Source organism: Carya illinoinensis, chromosome 7 (genome assembly GCF_018687715.1).
Source record: "Carya illinoinensis cultivar Pawnee chromosome 7, C.illinoinensisPawnee_v1, whole genome shotgun sequence".
Taxonomy (NCBI): Eukaryota; Viridiplantae; Streptophyta; class Magnoliopsida; order Fagales; family Juglandaceae; genus Carya; species Carya illinoinensis.
In genome coordinates this window covers 39,821,640-39,841,898 of record NC_056758.1, presented here as the reverse complement: position 1 = coordinate 39,841,898, position 20,259 = coordinate 39,821,640, and the positions used below count along the sequence as shown (strand labels likewise).

The 20,259-nt window shown below is 35.6% G+C and overlaps 3 protein-coding genes across 5 annotated transcripts; 1 reads left to right on the top strand and 2 right to left on the bottom strand.

The window, feature by feature from the left end:
- The first annotated feature begins 1,164 nt into the window (after positions 1 to 1,164).
- Positions 1,165 to 6,251, top strand: LOC122315829 (U4/U6.U5 small nuclear ribonucleoprotein 27 kDa protein). Of its 2 annotated transcripts, none has more exons than XM_043132041.1 (2): positions 1,165 to 1,883; positions 5,977 to 6,251. In XM_043132041.1, the coding sequence occupies exon 1, from the start codon at positions 1,265 to 1,267 to the stop codon at positions 1,856 to 1,858; it is 594 nt and encodes a 197-aa protein (XP_042987975.1). In that variant the 5' UTR covers positions 1,165 to 1,264; the 3' UTR covers positions 1,859 to 1,883; positions 5,977 to 6,251. The 2 variants fall into 2 exon arrangements, with proteins under 2 accessions (XP_042987975.1, XP_042987974.1); XM_043132040.1 differs by having other exon boundaries at positions 5,765 to 6,251.
- Positions 6,252 to 7,793: 1,542 nt separating this feature from the next.
- Positions 7,794 to 9,325, bottom strand: LOC122315249 (ribulose bisphosphate carboxylase small subunit, chloroplastic 3-like). Its single transcript, XM_043131066.1, has 3 exons — positions 8,947 to 9,325; positions 8,702 to 8,833; positions 7,794 to 8,264 (listed from the first exon to the last, which is right to left on the bottom strand). Exons 1-3 carry the CDS (start codon positions 9,088 to 9,090, stop codon positions 8,016 to 8,018), a joined length of 525 nt encoding a protein of 174 aa, XP_042987000.1. The 5' UTR covers positions 9,091 to 9,325; the 3' UTR covers positions 7,794 to 8,015.
- A 1,355-nt stretch (positions 9,326 to 10,680) lies between these two features.
- Positions 10,681 to 15,947, bottom strand: LOC122315248 (VIN3-like protein 2). 2 transcript variants are annotated; one of them, XM_043131065.1, is made up of 5 exons: positions 15,696 to 15,947; positions 15,503 to 15,593; positions 13,732 to 14,407; positions 12,431 to 12,750; positions 10,681 to 12,143 (listed from the first exon to the last, which is right to left on the bottom strand). In XM_043131065.1, exons 2-5 carry the CDS (start codon positions 15,549 to 15,551, stop codon positions 10,957 to 10,959), a joined length of 2,232 nt encoding a protein of 743 aa, XP_042986999.1. In that variant the 5' UTR covers positions 15,552 to 15,593; positions 15,696 to 15,947; the 3' UTR covers positions 10,681 to 10,956. The 2 variants fall into 2 exon arrangements, with proteins under 2 accessions (XP_042986999.1, XP_042986998.1); XM_043131064.1 differs by having other exon boundaries at positions 15,767 to 15,947.
- Between the last annotated feature and the right edge of the window lie 4,312 nt (positions 15,948 to 20,259).

Here is a 20,259-nt window from a genome sequence, read left to right as displayed (position 1 = left end):
AACTTCTCATAAAAAATTAAACTCATTTAAATTTATTTTATACGTTTAAACACATATATCAACTTATTTATATTTAAACACATCTAAATAAGATCTACAAATATTACTATTCATAAATTAATTTAAATCATCTGAAATTACTCTAGTATCTAAATGCAACTAATTCTCCAATGAGCTTCGAATTGCCATGTGTCCTTAACTGCTCACACAACTAACTATATCATCACCTAGAATGTCCACTTACCACTAACACACCATGGGCTTGTAGTGTGTCTAGCTTTGAATCAAGGTTGTGTTTAGTTGTTGGATCTAACTTAATTCATATCAAATCAATTATTGATATGACTCATTATTTTTTCAAATTTTCATAAAAAATTTAAACACATTTCAATCTAAAAATGTTAAGCCCATCTCAATATGACCCACAAATACTATTGTTCACAAACTCAACTCATCTTAGGCTCCGCTTGGAAGTTAGTCTAATTTTAAATTAAATCTAATATCTAAATATCAAACTCTCAAATCATTAAACTCATTTCAATTTAAAATATTTTTACACGTGGAATCCACAATCTTTTTCAACTCAACATCTCTTTATACGCGAAACTTAACTTTTTTCAACTTTTCATTAAGACATCTAAACTAATTTTAGATGGGCTTCATAAAAGTTATTCTACTGTCTTAACTCACTACTATTTATAAAAAATTTAACTCATTTTAATTCAGTTCAATATCTAAACATGACTTTAACATCCAAACGGAACTTAATCTATTCTTCAGAATTAATTCCAATAGAAGAGGTCAAAAGGCAAATTGGAAAGGCATCCAAATCTTTCTCCTCTTGAATTGATTTATTTATTTACTTTATTTGCCAATTTCGGTTACTTGTGTCTCAGTTCGAAAAGCATACCAAACATTTGTTTTTCTAGAATAATTAAAAAAAAAAACGCAATTTGATTATATCATATAATAGAAATGAGAACTCATTATTTTAATTTTTATTATTTTTTATCATATTATGATATGATATTATTTATTATTTATAAAATTATTATTTAATATCACATTATAAAATAATAATAAAATGATAAAAAAATATATGAATAATTTTTTATTTATTTATTTATTTTATTTAGAAATGTATCTAACAAGCAAAAAGCAAAGGGTTTTGGGTTTTCCTACAGCCTCGAGTCGTGGCTCCGATCCATAAAAATGGAAGCGCCCAAGTAACCCGTATGTTATCAAACCCTAAACACCACGTACCATGACCGACCGCGACCGGGACCGGGATCGGGACAGAGCTCGCGACCACGACAGAGATAGACGGCGAGATAAGGAGGACCGTGACCGAGAGCGGAGCCGCACTAAGAGATCCCGTACGCCCGAGCGCGGCCGATCCTCTCGCCACACCCGGTCTCGCACTCGCTCTCCCGATCGCTACCGCTCACGCTCTCCTGACGACCGCTCCCACAGACGTAGCCACCGCCACTCCAACCACCGCTCCCCTTCACCCAAGCGCCGCCGTCGCAGCGAATCCACCGACGAGAGGGAGCGACAGAAGGTCGTCTCCGACTTTGTTGACGGGATTGTAAAAGAACAAAAACAACAACAAAAGCGCAAGGACAAAGATGGCGTGGATGGTGAAGGAGGAGATGGACAGGTGGAGGGTGTGGACGAGGATGAGCTGGAGATGATGAAGAAGCTGGGGATCCCCGTCGGCTTCGACTCGACCAAAGGCAAGCCGGTGGACGGAGCCGACGTGAGCGGTGTCAGAGCTGTGACGAAACGACAGCCAAGGCAGTATATGAACCGCCGCGGCGGGTTTAATCGCCCATTACCTGCCGAGCGGAACCGGTGAAATCGATCCGGCCCTTCCGGGTTAGGTAGGGTTTCGTTATACTTTTCGATTTTTTTGTTTGATTTCCCCCTATGTTCAAGTTTTCTTGTATGCGTGACTCTTTGTCCTAGGGTTTAATGGCCCATTGCCTGCCGAGCGGAACCTGTGATATCGATTCCCCTTCCCGGATTAGTTAGGGTTTCGTCATTATTCTTTTCGTTACTTTTTTTAATTCCCGGTGTGTGACTCTTGTGTCCTAGGGTTTATTGCCTGATAAGCGGAGCCAGTTTCATTTTTTTAGTGATATCGCCTCCGCCTTCCTGGGTAAGTTAGGGTTTCGTCATTTTTTCGATTTTTGTTTAATTTCCCATGTGCTAAGTTTTCTTGTGTGTGTGACTCGGTGTCCTAGGGTTTAAAAGTTTAGGAAATCTTGGGATTTTTTATGCAATTGGGTGGTTAGGCAAGCTTTTTTTGGCTTATTTGATCGAGTTACTAGTTAGTTTTTCTGTTAAAAATCGCTTGAATCGCTGAATCAATTGTGATGTTTGATTTATATTTAGAAGTTCTTGAAAATTTTCATGTTCAAGAAAATGAAAAATTTTACTCATCATCTCCACACACTTCAACACACATTTTTTTTTTCTCTTACCAAATGTGTGGTGTTTGGATGACGAACAGAAGATTTTAATTAGTTTAAGAATAATAAAACTAAAAAGAATTAAAAAAATAAAAATAAGTGGTGCGTGGGAATGATGAGTAGCAAACTCCAAGAAAATATAAAAAGGACCCTTAGTTCACAAAGAGACTTTACAAAAATAAGTGCTATAAACTGATGTAGCTAAATGTGATACGTTAGATTTACTTCACAAAGAAAGAATTTTTTTTTATGGTATAATGTACAACAACCAGCTACATTAGTTTGTTGAATTTACTTTTGTGAAATGTGTTTGTGAACCTAACATTTCTCAAATATAAATTACATATAAAGTGGTATGGTCTTAGTTTTAGTGGTATGCTTCCTCCAGATTTAGGTACTGTTTGGCCACACAAAATTCTCATCTCAAACATAAAATTTTCATCTTATCATTAAAACTTTTCCAAATCCCCATACAAAATATAATAAACAATTTAACTTTTTCCTTACCTTTTCAAATCCCAAAATAATAATAATATTAAAATATAATATTTTAATATTTAATCTTAAAACTCAAAATTCTCATTTAAGAATTTCTAGAGGTCGCGTTTCATTGGTGAAAAGCCAATGATTTACCTGATGCATGTGATGAGAATATGTTCTACAGGTCCAATCTTTAAGTGGATTCAAGACATTGTGTTTGCACCATCTCGGTGATTCCTCATTATAAAAACATATATGCATTACATCTAGGATAACAAAGCGATAACCCATCGGTGCAAACAAACATTCTAATGTATAAATGTACGGATAAATTGTAATTGTTTTAGAGCACTAAATTTAGAATTTACATTGTGTAATTAGAAACTAGTGTTGTAGGTTGGGCTATTGTATTGAATTGGACAAAGATTAATATGAGGAAAAAAAACTTATTGATTACCTTAGTTTTTTTTTTTTTTAATCGGGATTGCCTATAAAAAAAAAAATTGATGGAACAATACCTTTCTCCCTCTAGGTATGGAGTGTATAATTTGCTCAAAGTTGTTTCCTTTGGAGAATTTTTTGAGGGGAGTTTCATGGGCTGTCCATGTTTCAGTAATTTGGAAAAAAGGACTAGGGCTCTTATAAAAAAAAATCCAGTCGTTCAAACTGGACTAGGGCTAATTTATTGTGAAACTTATTTAGCTGTCCAATGTGTGTTCAAAAAATTTCATGCCAAGTATGCTAATAAATAAAAATCATATTTTGACAACACGAGATCATCCTAAGTTCCATGGAAGAACATTTGGAGGACATGTGTGCCTTCCAAAGTTGCTGTCTTTGTATGGAATGCCACTCTTGGGAAGATCCTGACCACGGATAATCTGAGGAAGAGGGGTTGTGTAGTTATGGATTGGTGTTATTTATGTAAAAAAAATGGAGAATCTGTGGACCACCTCTCATTGCATTGTGAGGTAACAAGGGAGTTGTGGGATGAGATCTTTCACAGGGTGGAAGTGGCTTGGGTTATGCCTGCAAGGGTGGTGGATCTGTTGGGTTGTTGGAGGAAGATACAAGGTTGTCATCAAGTAGCAATTGTATGGAAGATGATCCCGTTGTGCATCATGTGGTGTATTTGGTTGGAAAGGAATGCGCGCTGCTTTGAGGACAAGGAATGCACTAGGGTGGAGCTAAAGAACTTTTTTCTACACACTTTAATGCTTTGGTTTTCTGCTATTGTACTAAACGGGGACAACGTTCATGATTTCCTCTCTTTAATTTATCGCTCTTAGATTGTATTTGGGTGTGCTATGTATACTTCCTGTGTACGCAGGCTATGCCTACTTCTTTCAGATCAATAATACTTTCTCTTACTTATCAAAAATAAATAAATAAAAATCATGCTCAGTGTAAACTTAGGCCATCACAGATGTTCCATAGCAGTTTAAGCATGGGATTCAATATCTGAAGATCTGTTTCATGTATGTGAGTTGACTTCTGAAGTTCCACAGTATTCGTTTTCTTTGGATAGATACAAATCTTTTGATAAGCTGGATAGATACAAATCTGTTTTTCTTTACCCTTGTGAGAATGTGTATTTTCCTGATCTAGGACTTTTTCAAATCGGAGCAGCTTGGCTCAAATATAGTGCCCCCAAGGACATGGGCTCTTGTAGTTTATTTGCTTTGGGAAGCTTCTCGTACTATGTTTTTATGGTAATTTTGTAGGTTTTGAACACAATCAAGATTTGTTCATTAACTTATGTGTTGCTGGTGCACCCTGGTTAGTTGGGACTTTGTTCCCGGTGCTAATAAAAGGAAACTTGTATGTTGTTGGTTTCGGGTGTTTCAAAATTCAGACCGATCAGGTTACCAGTTGTGACATTTTGAATTCATGTCTTGCAATTATTTTGGTTTGTATGCGTGGTGACTGAACGTTTATGTCTAGTGGCTAAGCTAAAGCTGAATGCAATCGTCATGGTTACAGATATGACCATTGTTTTCATCGTATCAAATATATACAAGTTTCTTAAAGGAACAAAGGGAAGGAGTTGATGGTGAAAACCAATAGTTTCCAAGCATTGGAAGTCTTGTATTTGAGCTCAACCTTTGCGAAATGTCGAATTTTGTGGGGAAATTCGACTTAAAGGCCAATTTGTTGCCAAGTCTGTGGATTTGCTAATGTTCAAATTGGAGGGCACTGTGCTCTCTGTTTAATGTTTGAATTGAGTAGTCAACCAAAGAAGGGTTGAATTAAATGAAGTGGGAAAAGAACTGGTATTTAGTGATAAACGAAGCATAAGGCTTTTATTTGTTGTTCTTTTATTATGGTGATAAAGCATTGTTGTGCTTTCTGCCTTTAAATTGGTGTAGGAATTTGTGCATGCGAGTATCAAACAATTCCAGAGTCTCAGCATAAGCGTATGACTTCTATTTGTTGTTATTCGGAGCTGGTGATGAAATGTTGTTTTCTTTCTGCTCTGAAGTTGGTGTGAATGTGTGCGGGTGTTTCGAAAAACTTTTAGGTTGCTTTGTGTTATACGAAATTACGAGATTCCTATTTTGATATGAGCTGAGAAACATTTAAGTTATTCAAGATACAAAAATTTTATGTGCAGTCAGTTTTGCGTACTTTTTGTGCACTCCACTAATGTGATTGATTACGTCACTTTCTTTTAATATAAAATAATTATTTTGGCCAATCACATTAGCATAGTGTGCAATAAGTACACAAAAGTGATTGTATATAGTATAGCTTTTCAAGATATGGTCGTAGCGTCCTGATGAACCATTGTTTTTGTTCTCTCTTTCCAGATGGGTAGTATCTTCTGGCAAGAATTGGTCAGTTGCAGAGTTGGATTCTTGAAACCGATGATGAGAACCATCTAATGAATGAGGGCATGAGACTTGCTTTTTGATAACTATCTGATGACTGCTATCTTGAGACTCGGATTGTTGTATCGGTGCATTGTGTTTTATTGTTCTAGATATTTGTCGTATTGATTAAATTCCAAATTTAAATGCAGTATCTGGTACTCGCTTGGTCCCTCTGAGATATCATCTGATATCTACTGTCAATACGCAATAGCATCTGATCTGTAGATCCCAATTTCTTACGGATTGCTCTTTCATACCCAACTCCTTGTCGATCTGCCAGTTGCCATAGCTTGAGAGAATGTGAAGGAGTGAATATGTTATCACAGGCATTTAATGCTTTGATTTGATATTTTAAGTGCTACTTCAAGGCAGCGATGTCACAAATGGATGTGCACACATCTAGTGAATATGTTATCATGGCTAACTATCTCTGTTTACTCTACTTTATCGTATTCATTTTGTTGTTGTGTACTGTTTCGGTTCAATTCTGATTTTAATAGAACTAATGACATATTTATTCAGTAAGATCAATACACCTTGCCCGAAATTTTATTATTCTCAATTGTACTTGTTGATGTAAAATGTTTTAAGTGGTTTTATGAAAATCAATATTTATCTTTATGCAGATAGGGGATAGTCGTGGCTAGTGTCATCTCTTGTTTATAGATGGGCATTAAAGATTTGCTAGTCTTATTCAATTACTTCCGGATGGTCTGTTTTCCTCATAAAATATTGGCATGTAGGGTACAAATTTGAAATCAAGATGGATATGGTGGTGTTTTATTTAAAAGGAGCACGTGAAGCTTGCTAAGATTATAAATATTTTATTTATTTATTTTTAAATACGGAGATTACTCTATTAGTATCTATAAATGTTGACACATACATCCAAGAAAAATTCTAAAATTAATATCATACACCATACTTATTTTTTTTCTTTTAACAAATGTTTGTTATATAGAGAATGAGGAGAAGAATTTAATTGGTTTAAGAAAATTAAATCTAAAAAAAAAATTAAAAAGGATATGGAATGTGACGTGTGTTTACGTGTAACAAAGCTCTGCAGCCAAAATGTAAATGGGGGAATGTCTTTGAAGGGTCCAAATCTTGAGTCCAAGGCATGTCCAGCTTCTCGTCTTAGCAGTCATTCTTTTCTTTTGCAATTACTTCTCCATCCTTTAACGTTCGACATGCTGGTATATTGCGTACGTGTGTACCCTCAACATTCGTTAAATCACAAATCGAGTCTTAAATTGCGGTAAAGGGTTAGGATATTTTTCGGGTTATAGTAGGAAAAATGTTTAAATGGTTTAAAAAGGTTTTTAATGAAAAAAAAATTAGATTGTTTAAGTGTTACATATTAAAATATTTTTTAATTTTAAATAAACTAAAAAATAAATTTAAAAAAAAGTTTAAACGTATTTGTTTGAATAATATAGAACGTAATCGAATTTAAAAAGACCATACATGTATAATTTTCAAATATATGATTATAATCTTTAACAAAAATAATCATCATTTTTTAATAAAAAATATATTTTTTATTTGTTTTCAAACAAATGTAATATGTTTAAAAATATTTTATAAATAATTAATAATAAATAATGTTACATACAATCACTTTTATGCACTCTCTACACACTTCACAGATATGATTGATTGTATTAATTTTTTTAATATACAACTAATCATATCAATAGAGTATATAAAAAAATATATAAAAATAACTGCATATAAATTTTTTTATTTATTAGTTATTAAATACCATATAACAAGGGGAAAAGGTATCTTTGATATATTCGACTTAAAGCACATCAATATATCCCAGGGGTTGCATAAGTCATAACTTGGTTGGTGCCCACCTCTTATCTTTAGAAATAATCGTACCAAATTGAATTTTTTAGCTCCCCTTGCCCCCACCAAAAAGAAGCCAAAAACTATGGGCTGTTTTCTCGTACACAGATCATAAAAGTAGATTATGAATACAACTTCATTTGAGTATCTTCCTCAAAGATGCAACACGTATTAAAAAGTTGCCAACCATTGAAGTGGTTTGAGATGGAGGAATCCTCCTCACAAGCACCCAGATTTCTTATTGGTACACCGCAGATAGGGAATTAAAAAAAAAAAAAAAAACATACTTGAGGAGAAACCTTTGGAAATCTTTGGGTAAGGAGACTGAATCATCTTAAGTGCCGGTGCTGCCGCTGGTGGCAGTCGGTTTCTGAATAACAAAGGCCATGCACTGCGCCTGCTTCTTGTTGTCAAAAGCCAAGCAGCGTATATAGGCATTTGGGTACGTCTTTTTGCACTCTTCGATTTCATTGAGGACTTGAGATGAGTCATTGCAGCCAAACATTGGCAGCTTCCACAATGTCCAATACCTCCCATCATAGTATCCTGGCATTCGGCTATTCTCTCTACGAACATTCCCCACCTTAAATTCCACGAATCAAAAGCGTGCTTCAGATTATATAACTTTGGTATCCAAATAAAGCATATATCCAATTCTTTTCGAGTAATATTATACATTACAACGTCATTTTACTTGTATCTCATTATATATGATATGATTATTTATCACCATTTGATAATAAAGAAGTATATAATAAATAATTATTTAATGATAATAAATATACCACTTCTTATTTAATGTGATGTAAGTAAAATCATAATATGATATATAGAATATTTTTTTAGAAATTGAATAAAATATTATTATAATATAATTTTTTAATATTAATTTTATTTTAAAATTTAAAAAAATTAAATTATTTATTATATTTTATTCAAAAATTTAAAAAAATTATAATTATTATATGGGATGGGATAGTTTGATTTTATCTTAACAAATCAACCCTTAGTTCATCTTACCTGGTCAAACTCAAGGCAAGGGATCCATCCCTTTTTGATCATGTAGTCTATCTCCTTTGCGATTGAATCATCCGAGAGAGGAGGGAGATAGGAGAGTGCCTCGAACTTCTTGTTATTAATGGGATTCCATGTCTATTTAAACAAAATTAAGTTAGGGAGGAAAGAAAAGCAATCAAGGACCAGTACTGACACATAAGAGAACTTGAGCAGTTTCAGTTTCAGATCATTAATAACATTAATATTACCTTCATGCAGAAAGTTCTAGAACCGTTAGATACAGTTTTCTGGTTCCATCCAGTAGAATCTTTTACCGGCAGCTTTCTCGAGTTGGATTTCAAGCCAATAAATCCTGACCCAGTTACCGGAGCTGTGAAGATCCCGACAGACATCTTCAAACAGGGGTTCTGAAAGGAAGATCGAGATTCGACAAGAGGAAACGGAACAGCACAGAGGATGGAATTGCGAATGACTAAAAGTATGTCACTGAAAGTGGTGCAAATTGCAAGTGGTTGGAGTATAGGACAAACCGACAAGGAATCGAGTCTGCTGTTTTCGAGGTGATGTATGATTTGTTAGGGGAAAGCGGTAATACAAAAACGGGGGGTACGATACTGCGCTGCGGTGTTGTTTTTATTGGGTTGTTTAGCTTGGAGTGTATCACCCACTCCAACTTCTTTAATATGGTAATCCCCATCTGCAGTACATATGGCACGCGAAGCAAGAGATTGGGCCCCGCCAATTCATCGTGACATTGGAGAGTTTCTGATACAAAGTTGCAGACACATGAGCATAACTGTTTCAATTAAATAAAGACACGACTCCTGATCGCAACTGGTATGGGTTCTCGATAATTTATAATGGCTGGATGAGTACGTTCGTGTCTTAACAGCATTCTTTACGGACCAACTTGAACGTCGATGTCGTCTTCTTTTGTTTTCCAAAAGCCAAGCTGAATCATTCAACATGCAGACGGAGTAGTAGAAGTACTGAATCAGCAGGAAAACCTCATTGGAGCACATAAAGAACTCTAAATAGCCCACCCCATCTTAAACAAAGTTTTCTGCAGTCCAAGTTAACCTCATTATTGTTGATCCACTTTTGTACGCAACCACGGAGCAAGAATTATCCATGATTTGGGCTTGGAGAATTATCTATTATTGGTCTGATTGGAGGCGGTCGATCTCTCAATCGTGCGAATGAATAGAATTAAGAAAAGCATGATCAAACAGTTCGTAAAAAGATACTGGGGGAAAAAAGAGAAGAAAGGGAATACCAGCTACAGCCAACATTGATATTTTCTAGATTTCTTGTCTAACCTATAAAGTCATGTAGATCCAAATTTTAGGGAATCTTGATCGATCGGGATGTTGAATATAAATTCCAGATACTACTGAGAAAATCTATTTTATTTTATTTTAATATAATGCAATTTGCTGAGTACAATTACATGTTTTACCCACTTATTAAACTAGCGAGACTTTACTTTCCAAGAAGAAAGTCCATCAGATCGTTACCACATCTTTGTTACCATCGAACAGTTGAGTTGAAGATAATCAACCGATTTGCCATATTTCTCCACACGTATCACAATCTCGTTCTAAGATGATTTTACTCTGTCAAGGACTCAAGATTGCCGTCAGCCCTCTGAGAGTTTCCTGTGTCAGAAACTTCAGTCAACCTGTATGTGCCATTTTTCTTGATAATTAGCAGGTGTGCTGCTTGTCCGACATTACGTAGTCAAGCCATCGATCCCAATTAACCATATTCAGAAACTCAATCATGCTTTGGTTGGGGTCTAATTTTCTGTTCAAACTTCGAGAGGAAAAAGGTTGAAATCAAATATATTCGATTGTTTACTTGATCATGGTTTGGTTTTCAGCTACGTAAACAAGAAATCGTCCCTCCCCCTCCCGGGGCTGGGAACCTTTCAACCTAGACAATTTATTTCCCTCTGTTGTTGCCAATTGACTCAAAGAACATGTACAAAGACCACCACATTCATAAGCAATTACGTAAATAAAATGACAAAAATGGAATAATATCCATGTTTGAGGCAGACTGCATATCAAATAGAACGAACGCTAAGCTTCTTACATCGTCATAAGAATGGCATAATGGTGATACGTAAATATAACTGATGGTTGTCTAAATGATGAATGCTAGGGAAGGGCGGTAAAGAATTAATTTACACATACCCCGATGGGGCTTGCATTCAAAAGCTCCTCCGTCTAATAGCAGAACCCCTCACAAGACGGTCAATGCCAAAGCTTCATGCAAAATCCTGCTGGCACCACAGATGATCTCTTGCTTGAAATACTTTCTGAAAAGGTGTCCACAAGCTGTTCTGCAAGACATGCTGGATCTTCAAGAAAAGTATCGACAAAAACCTTCACAATCCTTACCTCTTGTGGGGTGGCCCTCAAGCCATACCAAGTCAGGAATTTCTGCCTGAAATTCTTCTCTACGTGTCCCTCGCACTCTAACCATCTGATTAATTTCACATAATACTCAAAATCCCTGTCTGAGATACCATTTGCTGCACATTCCCCATCCCGCCTTTCCATACTTCTCTTTTTTGATGTGCTTCCATCTTGGGGTTCCTCTACTTTGCCAATCCCATTTTCCAGATCCCTGCTGCAAAATTTGGATCTCCCACTCCTACCTACCCCATCCTTAAGGACTTCCAACTTGCATGGTGTAGTGGGCAAGCCAGCTTCTGACTTGCTGACAAATGGCACACATTCCTTTCCCGTCTGAACAGGGGAATTTGACCCATCATCAGTGCTTATGTCCTCAGTAATTTGGTTATCTTGGGAGTTCTTGTTCTCAAGCTCCAAGACATCAGAATTGGATCCAGGGCCAACTTTCTGCAAAGCATGTTCCTCATCCAACACTGAAACCAAATCTGCTGGGTTTCTTTCAACCATATCACTGCACAAAGCATCATCACATCCTTTAACAGAAATAAATTTATTGGCATCCTTGCAATAAGTGAGATAATTATCTGCTCGTTTATCAGCCTGGTCACTATATGGAGTAATGTTATTGGTTTCATCTTCTACCGAGGAAGGATTAGAAAGGCTACTACAGTTCGTAGCTGGGCTTTGACTTCTTCTTACACAGCTGTTTAGAACTTCATCATCAGACCTACCTGTTGAGAGACAAACTTCATACATACCCAAATTTCTTGTACCATTAAGTGATACGACTTTAATGCTATACTCTGTTGCTGGAGTTAGTCCTGTGACAACAAACTTTGTATTGGGAGCAACGAGTTTACAAGTAGGTTCTGCCGGATAATCCACATCATGAGCCTTTCGATGCCATAAGGTATAACCAACAAGATCTTCGGGTGAAGAATCATCTGAACCCAAAATCACAGTGAGGGATGTTGCATGGATATCTCCAAATCTGACAATATTGGGAGCAACTGAATTTGATTCTGTACATGTTGAAGGGTACAAGACAGAAGAGTCGTCACTATTTTCCTCATTCTCAACAACTCAAGACACCAAACCACATCATAAAAGAAAATACTTCTAGCAACGAGGAAGCCAAACCACCCTAACTCAAATTTTAAATTGTTAAAGAAAATAGATAAAACTTGTATTTTATAGGGAATAGGTAATTTATCTGTATGTTACACATGATCACCATGTTGCTGGACCACAAAAACCAATAGGAGGTTCTGATGAAACAGCACATAAAAAAATAAAAATAAAATACTACCTTGGATCACAGGATCAGGCGATGGATGCAAAAATGTATCAGAACGCAAGGAGTCTAGTGACTCCACAGCCAAGCCACAGAGTTTCTGAACCTCCGGTCCAGAAGAAAGCCTATTGACTATACCCCTTCCCATCCTTACAGGTAAACCAGTTAAAGGACCCACATCAGCTTCTAGCTTCCTAACAGCTTCATCCACAATCTCAGAAACCTTTTGATACTTTTCAGTCCCCTTCAAAAGCTTTTGGCTTAAGGACACACGATAGCACAGTATGTCAACACGTCTGGTCTCCTTTGCTGTCATCAGTTGTTTTCTCCAGCATCTACATACATTTATGAAATCAAACCCAATCAGACAACACCATAAGTCTGTTTCATCTATGAATAAAAGTTAAGAGTAGTGTAATTTCAATAATGTAGGTATTTTTAAAAATTCATCTCAGAGACAAGTGAGCATTCCATATAAAATTTAAACAAGATATGTTTACTATCATTCAATGTGTAAATATGAGAATAGAAAGTTACTTCTCATAGACCCAGTTCAGAAAACATTCAATGGCACAAATCATGTTCCGTAGGTTTAAGGGGAAGAGCAATGTTTGGTTGCAGGCTCAGCAACTCCAAATATAGATATTATAGATTACGATATGTAGCAAAGGGGAAAGAGTAAGCTTCCACTCAAAAATCTCATTTACACTTCTCAAGAGAGGGTGAGAGTTTTCTTTATTTAAAAAAATTATCATCAGACCTTTGATATAACATGCAATGATTTGTCTTGTGCTTTCTAAGAAAAACAAAGGAGGAGGTAATGGTATATTAATATATCTGCATAACAAACCAAATCTTGTCCTGCTCAACCAAATGATGCTTAAACCCATCATCCATTACATAGAATAATTTGAGGACAGTACAGGCAAAGAATATGCAACGTTAAAATCAGTAACCAACCAAAGTATTAGTCCAAAAAGGTTGCTAAAAGATTGCTCTTCTTCAATAGTGAAAGATCATAACACAAATGATCCGTCGCCAACATAATGTAACTGTGCATTTTCAGCCAGCTAAGGCTGATAAGACCATGAAAACAACATGCAGCACCCATATACCAAGTTACTCGGTTAATTTTTAACTTTGTATGTATCACATGGAAAATAACATGGTCAATGTTGTTAAAGATGGACTTATGCTGGAAAGGAAAGCTTCAACAAACATAAATGGAAAAAAAAAATTCTTAAACTGAAGCACAAACTTAAATAAACTCAACTAACATGAATATAAAAATAGAACTGCCAAATGGGAATATTTACCCAAGCAAATCATTCACTTTCCCACAAGATACACAATTAAAGCTCCCATCAAGTCCAGCACATCGTCCATCTTTGGAAATGCCAGATCTTTCATGTTTTAGAGCACACTCCAGATGGCATGACATGCCACATGAACTACCATGAAATGGAGGGTCTGAGCTGCAAATCAACCAGAGGCTAGGATCCTTGTTGTCATCATACCGATAACAGATGCAACATGAACATCTTTTGCAAAACTCATCTACTCGAATTAAGGTAGCTCTGCAAGCTGAGTTTTTGCAATAGATAGTATTACCTAAAGCAGTTCCCCCATCATTGTTAGGAAGATTGTGTGCTGGAGCAGATAGTCGAGAAGGGTGATCAGTTTTTCTCTGCCTTTTGATAGCTTTTTGGCCAAGTGCAGGTGAAGAAGGTTGTTCGAGGTCAATTACAGTCTCATGTCCCCCTGATTTCTTTTCAGATACAATTTTAAGAAGGTTCTCTATGATTTTTAACTTTGTCAAGCCAGTATATTTTCTTTCTTTTCCCATCTCTGCACACAGGATTTGCAAAATCTCCTGACGGCTCCATGACTGCAGCATTTCAGAGGCACCATGTGAGCATGATATTTCATACACTAGTTCCCTCTTTTCCTCCATACTCAACTTACTGCATTTTGATGAATCAAGTGTAGCGCCTAATATCAAGGAAATTGAAAACAAATATCAGTGGACAAACTAGAACAGAAGAGTCAAACAAATCAAGAAAGATAAGTATTTGAACAAGTTTCAAAGATTAGAAAAAAAAAAAGTAAAATGATTTGGAAAAAAAAAAAATGCAAGAGAACCAAATTGTATAATAGGTAAATTGAATCTAAAAAGATGACGAGATCTTGCAGAAGAATACATAATTAACCATATCACATGCACCCGATTGCAGTCAACTAATATCTATTACCAGACATTTACGAGAGTGATTAGAGAACCTGAAAACTCTTAAGTAAATTAAAGAAAATCCATAGGTTACATCGCAACAAATAATCAAATGGTCCAATCCCATTAACAAAGACCCCCCAACTAAGTCAGATATTCCAGGAAATTTATTGGTCGTTGCATGTAACCAGGTAAATTGGCAGTCCCAGGATTAGTTGTGAGATTAAGAAGAAAAAAAATAATTCATTTGACTTTGAAATGCATCTGGCTCAAAACTTTCCTCCGGGTAACCACATGGGTTTTTTGATAGGTAGCATGCTAGCAGTATATCAACCTGATTATCCAAAAAGGTATTATAAAAACCCAAGTATAATATATAAGCTCTCTTCTTTGACATTAAGACATGCCCCCACATAATGCAGAGAAGTGACCTCGCTGGCATTATATCACCAGATAAGATGCAGCTAACGACTCGAAACGTTCAACCACCACAGAACAGTTTCCAATATATGACAAAACTTGTAGACCTTCATGTAGGAAGTCATCTAGACCAGAGAGTGACAAAATTTGATAAACATGGAAACCAAGAAACTCTAATCAACAACCAGAACGATGGAAAATCAAGAACAGCACAATGTTCCTGCAATATGACTATCATGCAGGTTACAAATCCTCCAAAAGATTAACCTTTGGCACCTCGACAAGGAAAAAAGGAACCCAAACATTCAATGACCAAGACGTAACATCTTCCAAAAATACTAATCCCTAAGAATCAGAGCCCAGAATTAATTTTAAAAAAAAAAATACTTTTGCAGACAACCATGATTACAAAACAGAGAAATAAAAAAGAAAGGGGTTACTCTCGAAAGAAGAATCCATGGCTATCGTCGTTGCCAATGAAGAAACCATTCAGCCCAAAACATTACCACCGAAAATCCCACTTATCTGAACCTGAAAAAGAGAGATGGAAATCATTCTCAGGCACCATAAAAAGATGGTGAAATGATATATATACAATTTTTTTTCAAAAAAAATAAAGAGTGAGAATTTGACCCATAAAAGGAAGAAAGAGATTGAAAGGGAATGGAATAGCAAAACCGAAAAAAGGACGCTGGAAATCCCACCACAACCAACGAATCCATGACTTCGGACACTCTCTCTCTCTCTCTCTCCCGGGTCCTCTCCAGTTGGTTTGCTTTTTCTTTAGTTTTCAGGACCCGAAGGCCGAAGCAATAGTGGAAGGAAGAGATTCGAGGAGGACTTGTTCTCCTTGGATAAAATTGGGAAGAGCAGATTGAGATTTTTATTATACGATACGTTTTTATAGAGGGCGAATGAAAAAAAGGTACCAAAATTTAATACCACTCGCCAGTCTACACTCTACAAACTTACCGGTTAACCACTCCCTGTCTCCATCCGTGAAAAGTCGTGACTCGCATGCATATTCCTCTGTGTTGATAGGACGTTATTAGTTAATTCATATTAATTTTCAAGAAAATATAATTTAAAATAAGAAATGAAATAAAGACGTGACAAATAACATTAAACTTTTAAATTTTTAATTAAAATAGCTAATTAACATGGTTTGATTTCCAAGCTTGCTGTACTTTGTAAGTGTTATATAGGCACAAAAATTGTCAAAATTTGCAGTAAAAGACAATGCCACCTAAAGGTGAGACTCCTTTTGTTATATAATTTTCAGGTAATTTTAAGGGTTTATACTATACAATGTACCAATGATCACAAAAAGAGTGAGGGATAATGTATTTTATTTATTTATTTATTTATTTTTGCTTAAAAGTTAAGACCCATGATAATAAGAGTGTCAAAAGGCAAAAAGGTGGCTCCATGCATATGATTTTATAAGAGTGTGGTTCTTCTTTGTACAATGATAGTGGCCCCCCATGCCATTGCCAGCCATTGCCTTACCTTATAAGTCTGTTTATCTTATTGGACCCTTCAATAACGTCCTCAACCTTCTTTGCCCATTTCTTGCATTCTTAGCTAAATCTTTCTTTATCTTTTTCCCCTTCTTTTTGGTGTCATTTCTTCCTTTTCTTTTTTTCTCTACTTCCAAAGAGGCAATTATATGAAAGTAAAATGGTAGAATTATGCAGACATGCAACTTTATTATTTTCCACAAGACGGAAAAAACAATCTCAAAAATTGTCTGATGTCCTGTTTCTTTCTTGAGGAAAAAAAAAGAAAAAATCAGAGAGAGAGAGAGAGAGAGAACTCTGTGACTTTCTGGAGGTGTAAGGATAGAGGTCGTCTCGTCCTTTTCCTTGCCGCATGACGATGGATGCTTACCTTCTTTATACGTACTTCGAACTTTTGCCAGTAAACGAGGCCGGTTGATTTTGTAATATGGGTTTTTTCTAAACTTCAGTTAAACTTGCCCACAGGATTACCATTATTGCTGTCTTAACCCTCGATCGGCTGACCAGTTGCGATCAGGTTTCCAATTTTCTGCTCGAGCGTCTGTCTTTTTTTCTCGAGTAGAATTTTCATTCTAATTTAAAAATACGAGAGATCGACAAATAAATTATCCCATGATATTGTTAAATATTTAATTAGAAAAATATAGTTGCAAGTATAATTATGCACTAATTTGTGCATCAATATGATGTGATTGGTCAAAAAGTAAATTTTATTAAAAAAATGTTAATTTAAATTTTAAGTATGAATAAATCAATATTAGTACACAGATTAATATGCGATTGTGTTTATATGTAGCAAAACTCTATTTAATTTGAGTGCTACTACGCTTACAGCAAAATGGGTACCGAATAATGTAAATTATTTTTTCATTTATACATTTTTTTAATCATTTTCATTCATTTTTTAAAAAATAATAAATTTTATAAAACTATTATAAAATGTTTTCTTAATCATTAATTTAAAAATAAAATAAAAACACAATTTGCAGTAGAAATTTTCCGTAAAATTTGGTAGAAAATTTATGTGGGAATATTATTTCTCATTTAAATTTAATCGATGTCGAGAGATAAGACTCGAACAGTAGATAAGACTAATCAAATTCGTTGGGATTTTCCTTGTTATTTTCTTTTCTATGACGCTTGGTAAAATTTTTCTGAAGCTTCCCAACTTTGAATTTATCAATGGTTTAGAGCTGTCCATTAAATATATATTCCAGATCCAAAGTTTCCAAAGGATGATCAATCTCCGGCCTGTATAAAAAATGGATCAGAGCAAACTAGATTAAAATGGCCCTTGTGATTATTAAAATTGGCAAGATGCCATTAATCATTCTGCATAAAGTAAACTATATGCTCTAATCATTCTGCATAAAATAAAATTTAAAACTAAAAAATATAGCAGAATTAAAGGGCTGTGGGAGCTTACGTGACACATAGCTCATCTGAGATGACATGTGACCTTGCAGCAAAGTTTGGTCATCTAAAAGCTACGTGGAGGAGCCTAATTAGGTGTTAGATAAAATAAAATAAAAAATTATAAAAAGTAATAGAATTTTGGATTGAAATATGCACGCTTATCGACGTACGGATCGATATATAAGATATTATCATAAACGAAGAAAATGACTTATATCCATAAAAAAAAAAATAATTAAAAAGAAGAAGGAGAAGGAAGGAGAAAAGGACATATGCCTAACAGGCCAAAAGAGATTAACTACTGCAAGATAAGGAGGTGGAACGAATTGGAATTGAGGAGCCGACATGTAAAATGTGCAAGAAAGATTGGACAAGAGTGGATTAATAGCCGAGGCTAGCTGAAGCATATATATCGTTTTCTCGTGGGTTTTACAAACTATATATGTACCCCTACTTTTTTGCTACCTGCCTTCCAGACATGCACATATATTATTATAAGTTTTGAAATATCGATCTAGATCTGCTCAGTGAGAACTGCTTTTTGGCCGCAACTTTTCCATCCACATATATATGATGCGTGCGTACGTACGTATAAGAAACGTTAACGCGAAATAAGGTTTTTAAGTTGCACATAATATATAATTTATACGATTTGTATATAGGCCAGGAGTGCATGCGTGCTTGTGCTAGAGTCATTTTCACGTCAAATTAATGGAAATTTGGAGCATGATCTTGAATATAGATAAACATGCATGAGAATCTGAGATGATGCCATACCATTACCGATCGAGGACGACTTTGCCATAGGTTTCAATCATGCATGTGTGTACTAAAATGCAACTCGATAATTGCGTACCAACGTCTCGTTTACGTATGGCCGGCACATACTTCCAGAATCCAAACGTCGACCTCCACTTGCCCGGCCATTATATATGAAATCAACAACTACAAAATTTTTTAAACATTTCTCTTTCCAATAAAAGAAAAACAGATGAAATGAAAGAAATAATATGTACCCAAGATTGGTGGAGTACTCAACTCCCAAACAAAGGAAAATTCAACTCGGAGCAGTACGAAGCAACAAGTACGGGGTACTGTACTTGGAGTACTACTAATCCCATATATAATTAGGCTTCGTTTTAGCCACATTTGGGTAAAGAATCACAAAGGGCAGCCCTACATAATTACAGATCGAGTTTTTGGCTTTGCTACGTGATCGATCAGGTTCGTCGATCTTTGAAAAGCAACAAAGCCAAATATTATTTGCCCTGGATTTTTATATTCAAGCTGCCTCTGTCTCCTCGGTAATAAAGGCATTTCTCTGTGATTGTCTTTATTTGTTTATAAAAGATATATCTTGGGTTTCGGTCCTTTCGGAGCCTCACCCAAAGCTAAACCGTCTATAGCTGGCTTCAACGTCAATATGCACTACAAAAAAGGGCAAAAACAAGAAAACAGCTGGCTTCGACATGATGAGTGAATAGATCGATCACGATCTTGAGTACGTACGTACGTACGTAGTCATAAATATGGTACGTTGGCGATTGGTAGTTTGGTTCCCTGCGATCATGCTTCATATTAATGGACCGCGCGCGCTGGTAACATGCTAGCGCTAATTGTGCAGAACAAGATCGCCCCTTCATTTCTCGCACACAATTACGTGCCACAGCTTCAAAACTTCATCATGGCCGCTGCTTAAGACTCGATGGGGCCTCCCCTAACTTACGGATATATATGCTTCGGACCAACTATACAAATTTCTAGCACCATCTTACTTTCCCATATATATTAATGGTCCTTGCTGCTAATTGGCCGCAGAAGTAGGTATATATATATTGTAACTTAGATCTAATAAATCTCATAAAGTCATGATAATTTTTGAATTTATTTTTATATAATCTATATATATATATATATATATGCATGGAAGGTCCAAGGTGTTGATTGTAAAAATTTTAGTGGTGACCAGCTTATCAGACTTATAAGGCGTTATAAAAGGAATAAAAACATAATATATATTAAAAAAAATATGAAGAAAAAAGCAGCCCTCAATATTACTGTAATCATGTGTCATTAATGCGCCAATGAGGAAAGCGACGTAAAAGCAGTGCCTTTAAAAGGAAGCTTCCCCTTTGTAATGGATAAGTTAAAGATTAAGTAAGGCTAAAAACCGATATAATTTATATGCTACGGAAGTGTTTAAATAAAGCATGGATTGAGAATGGAAAAAAATATGGATTTGCTTTTTACAAAAAGATGAT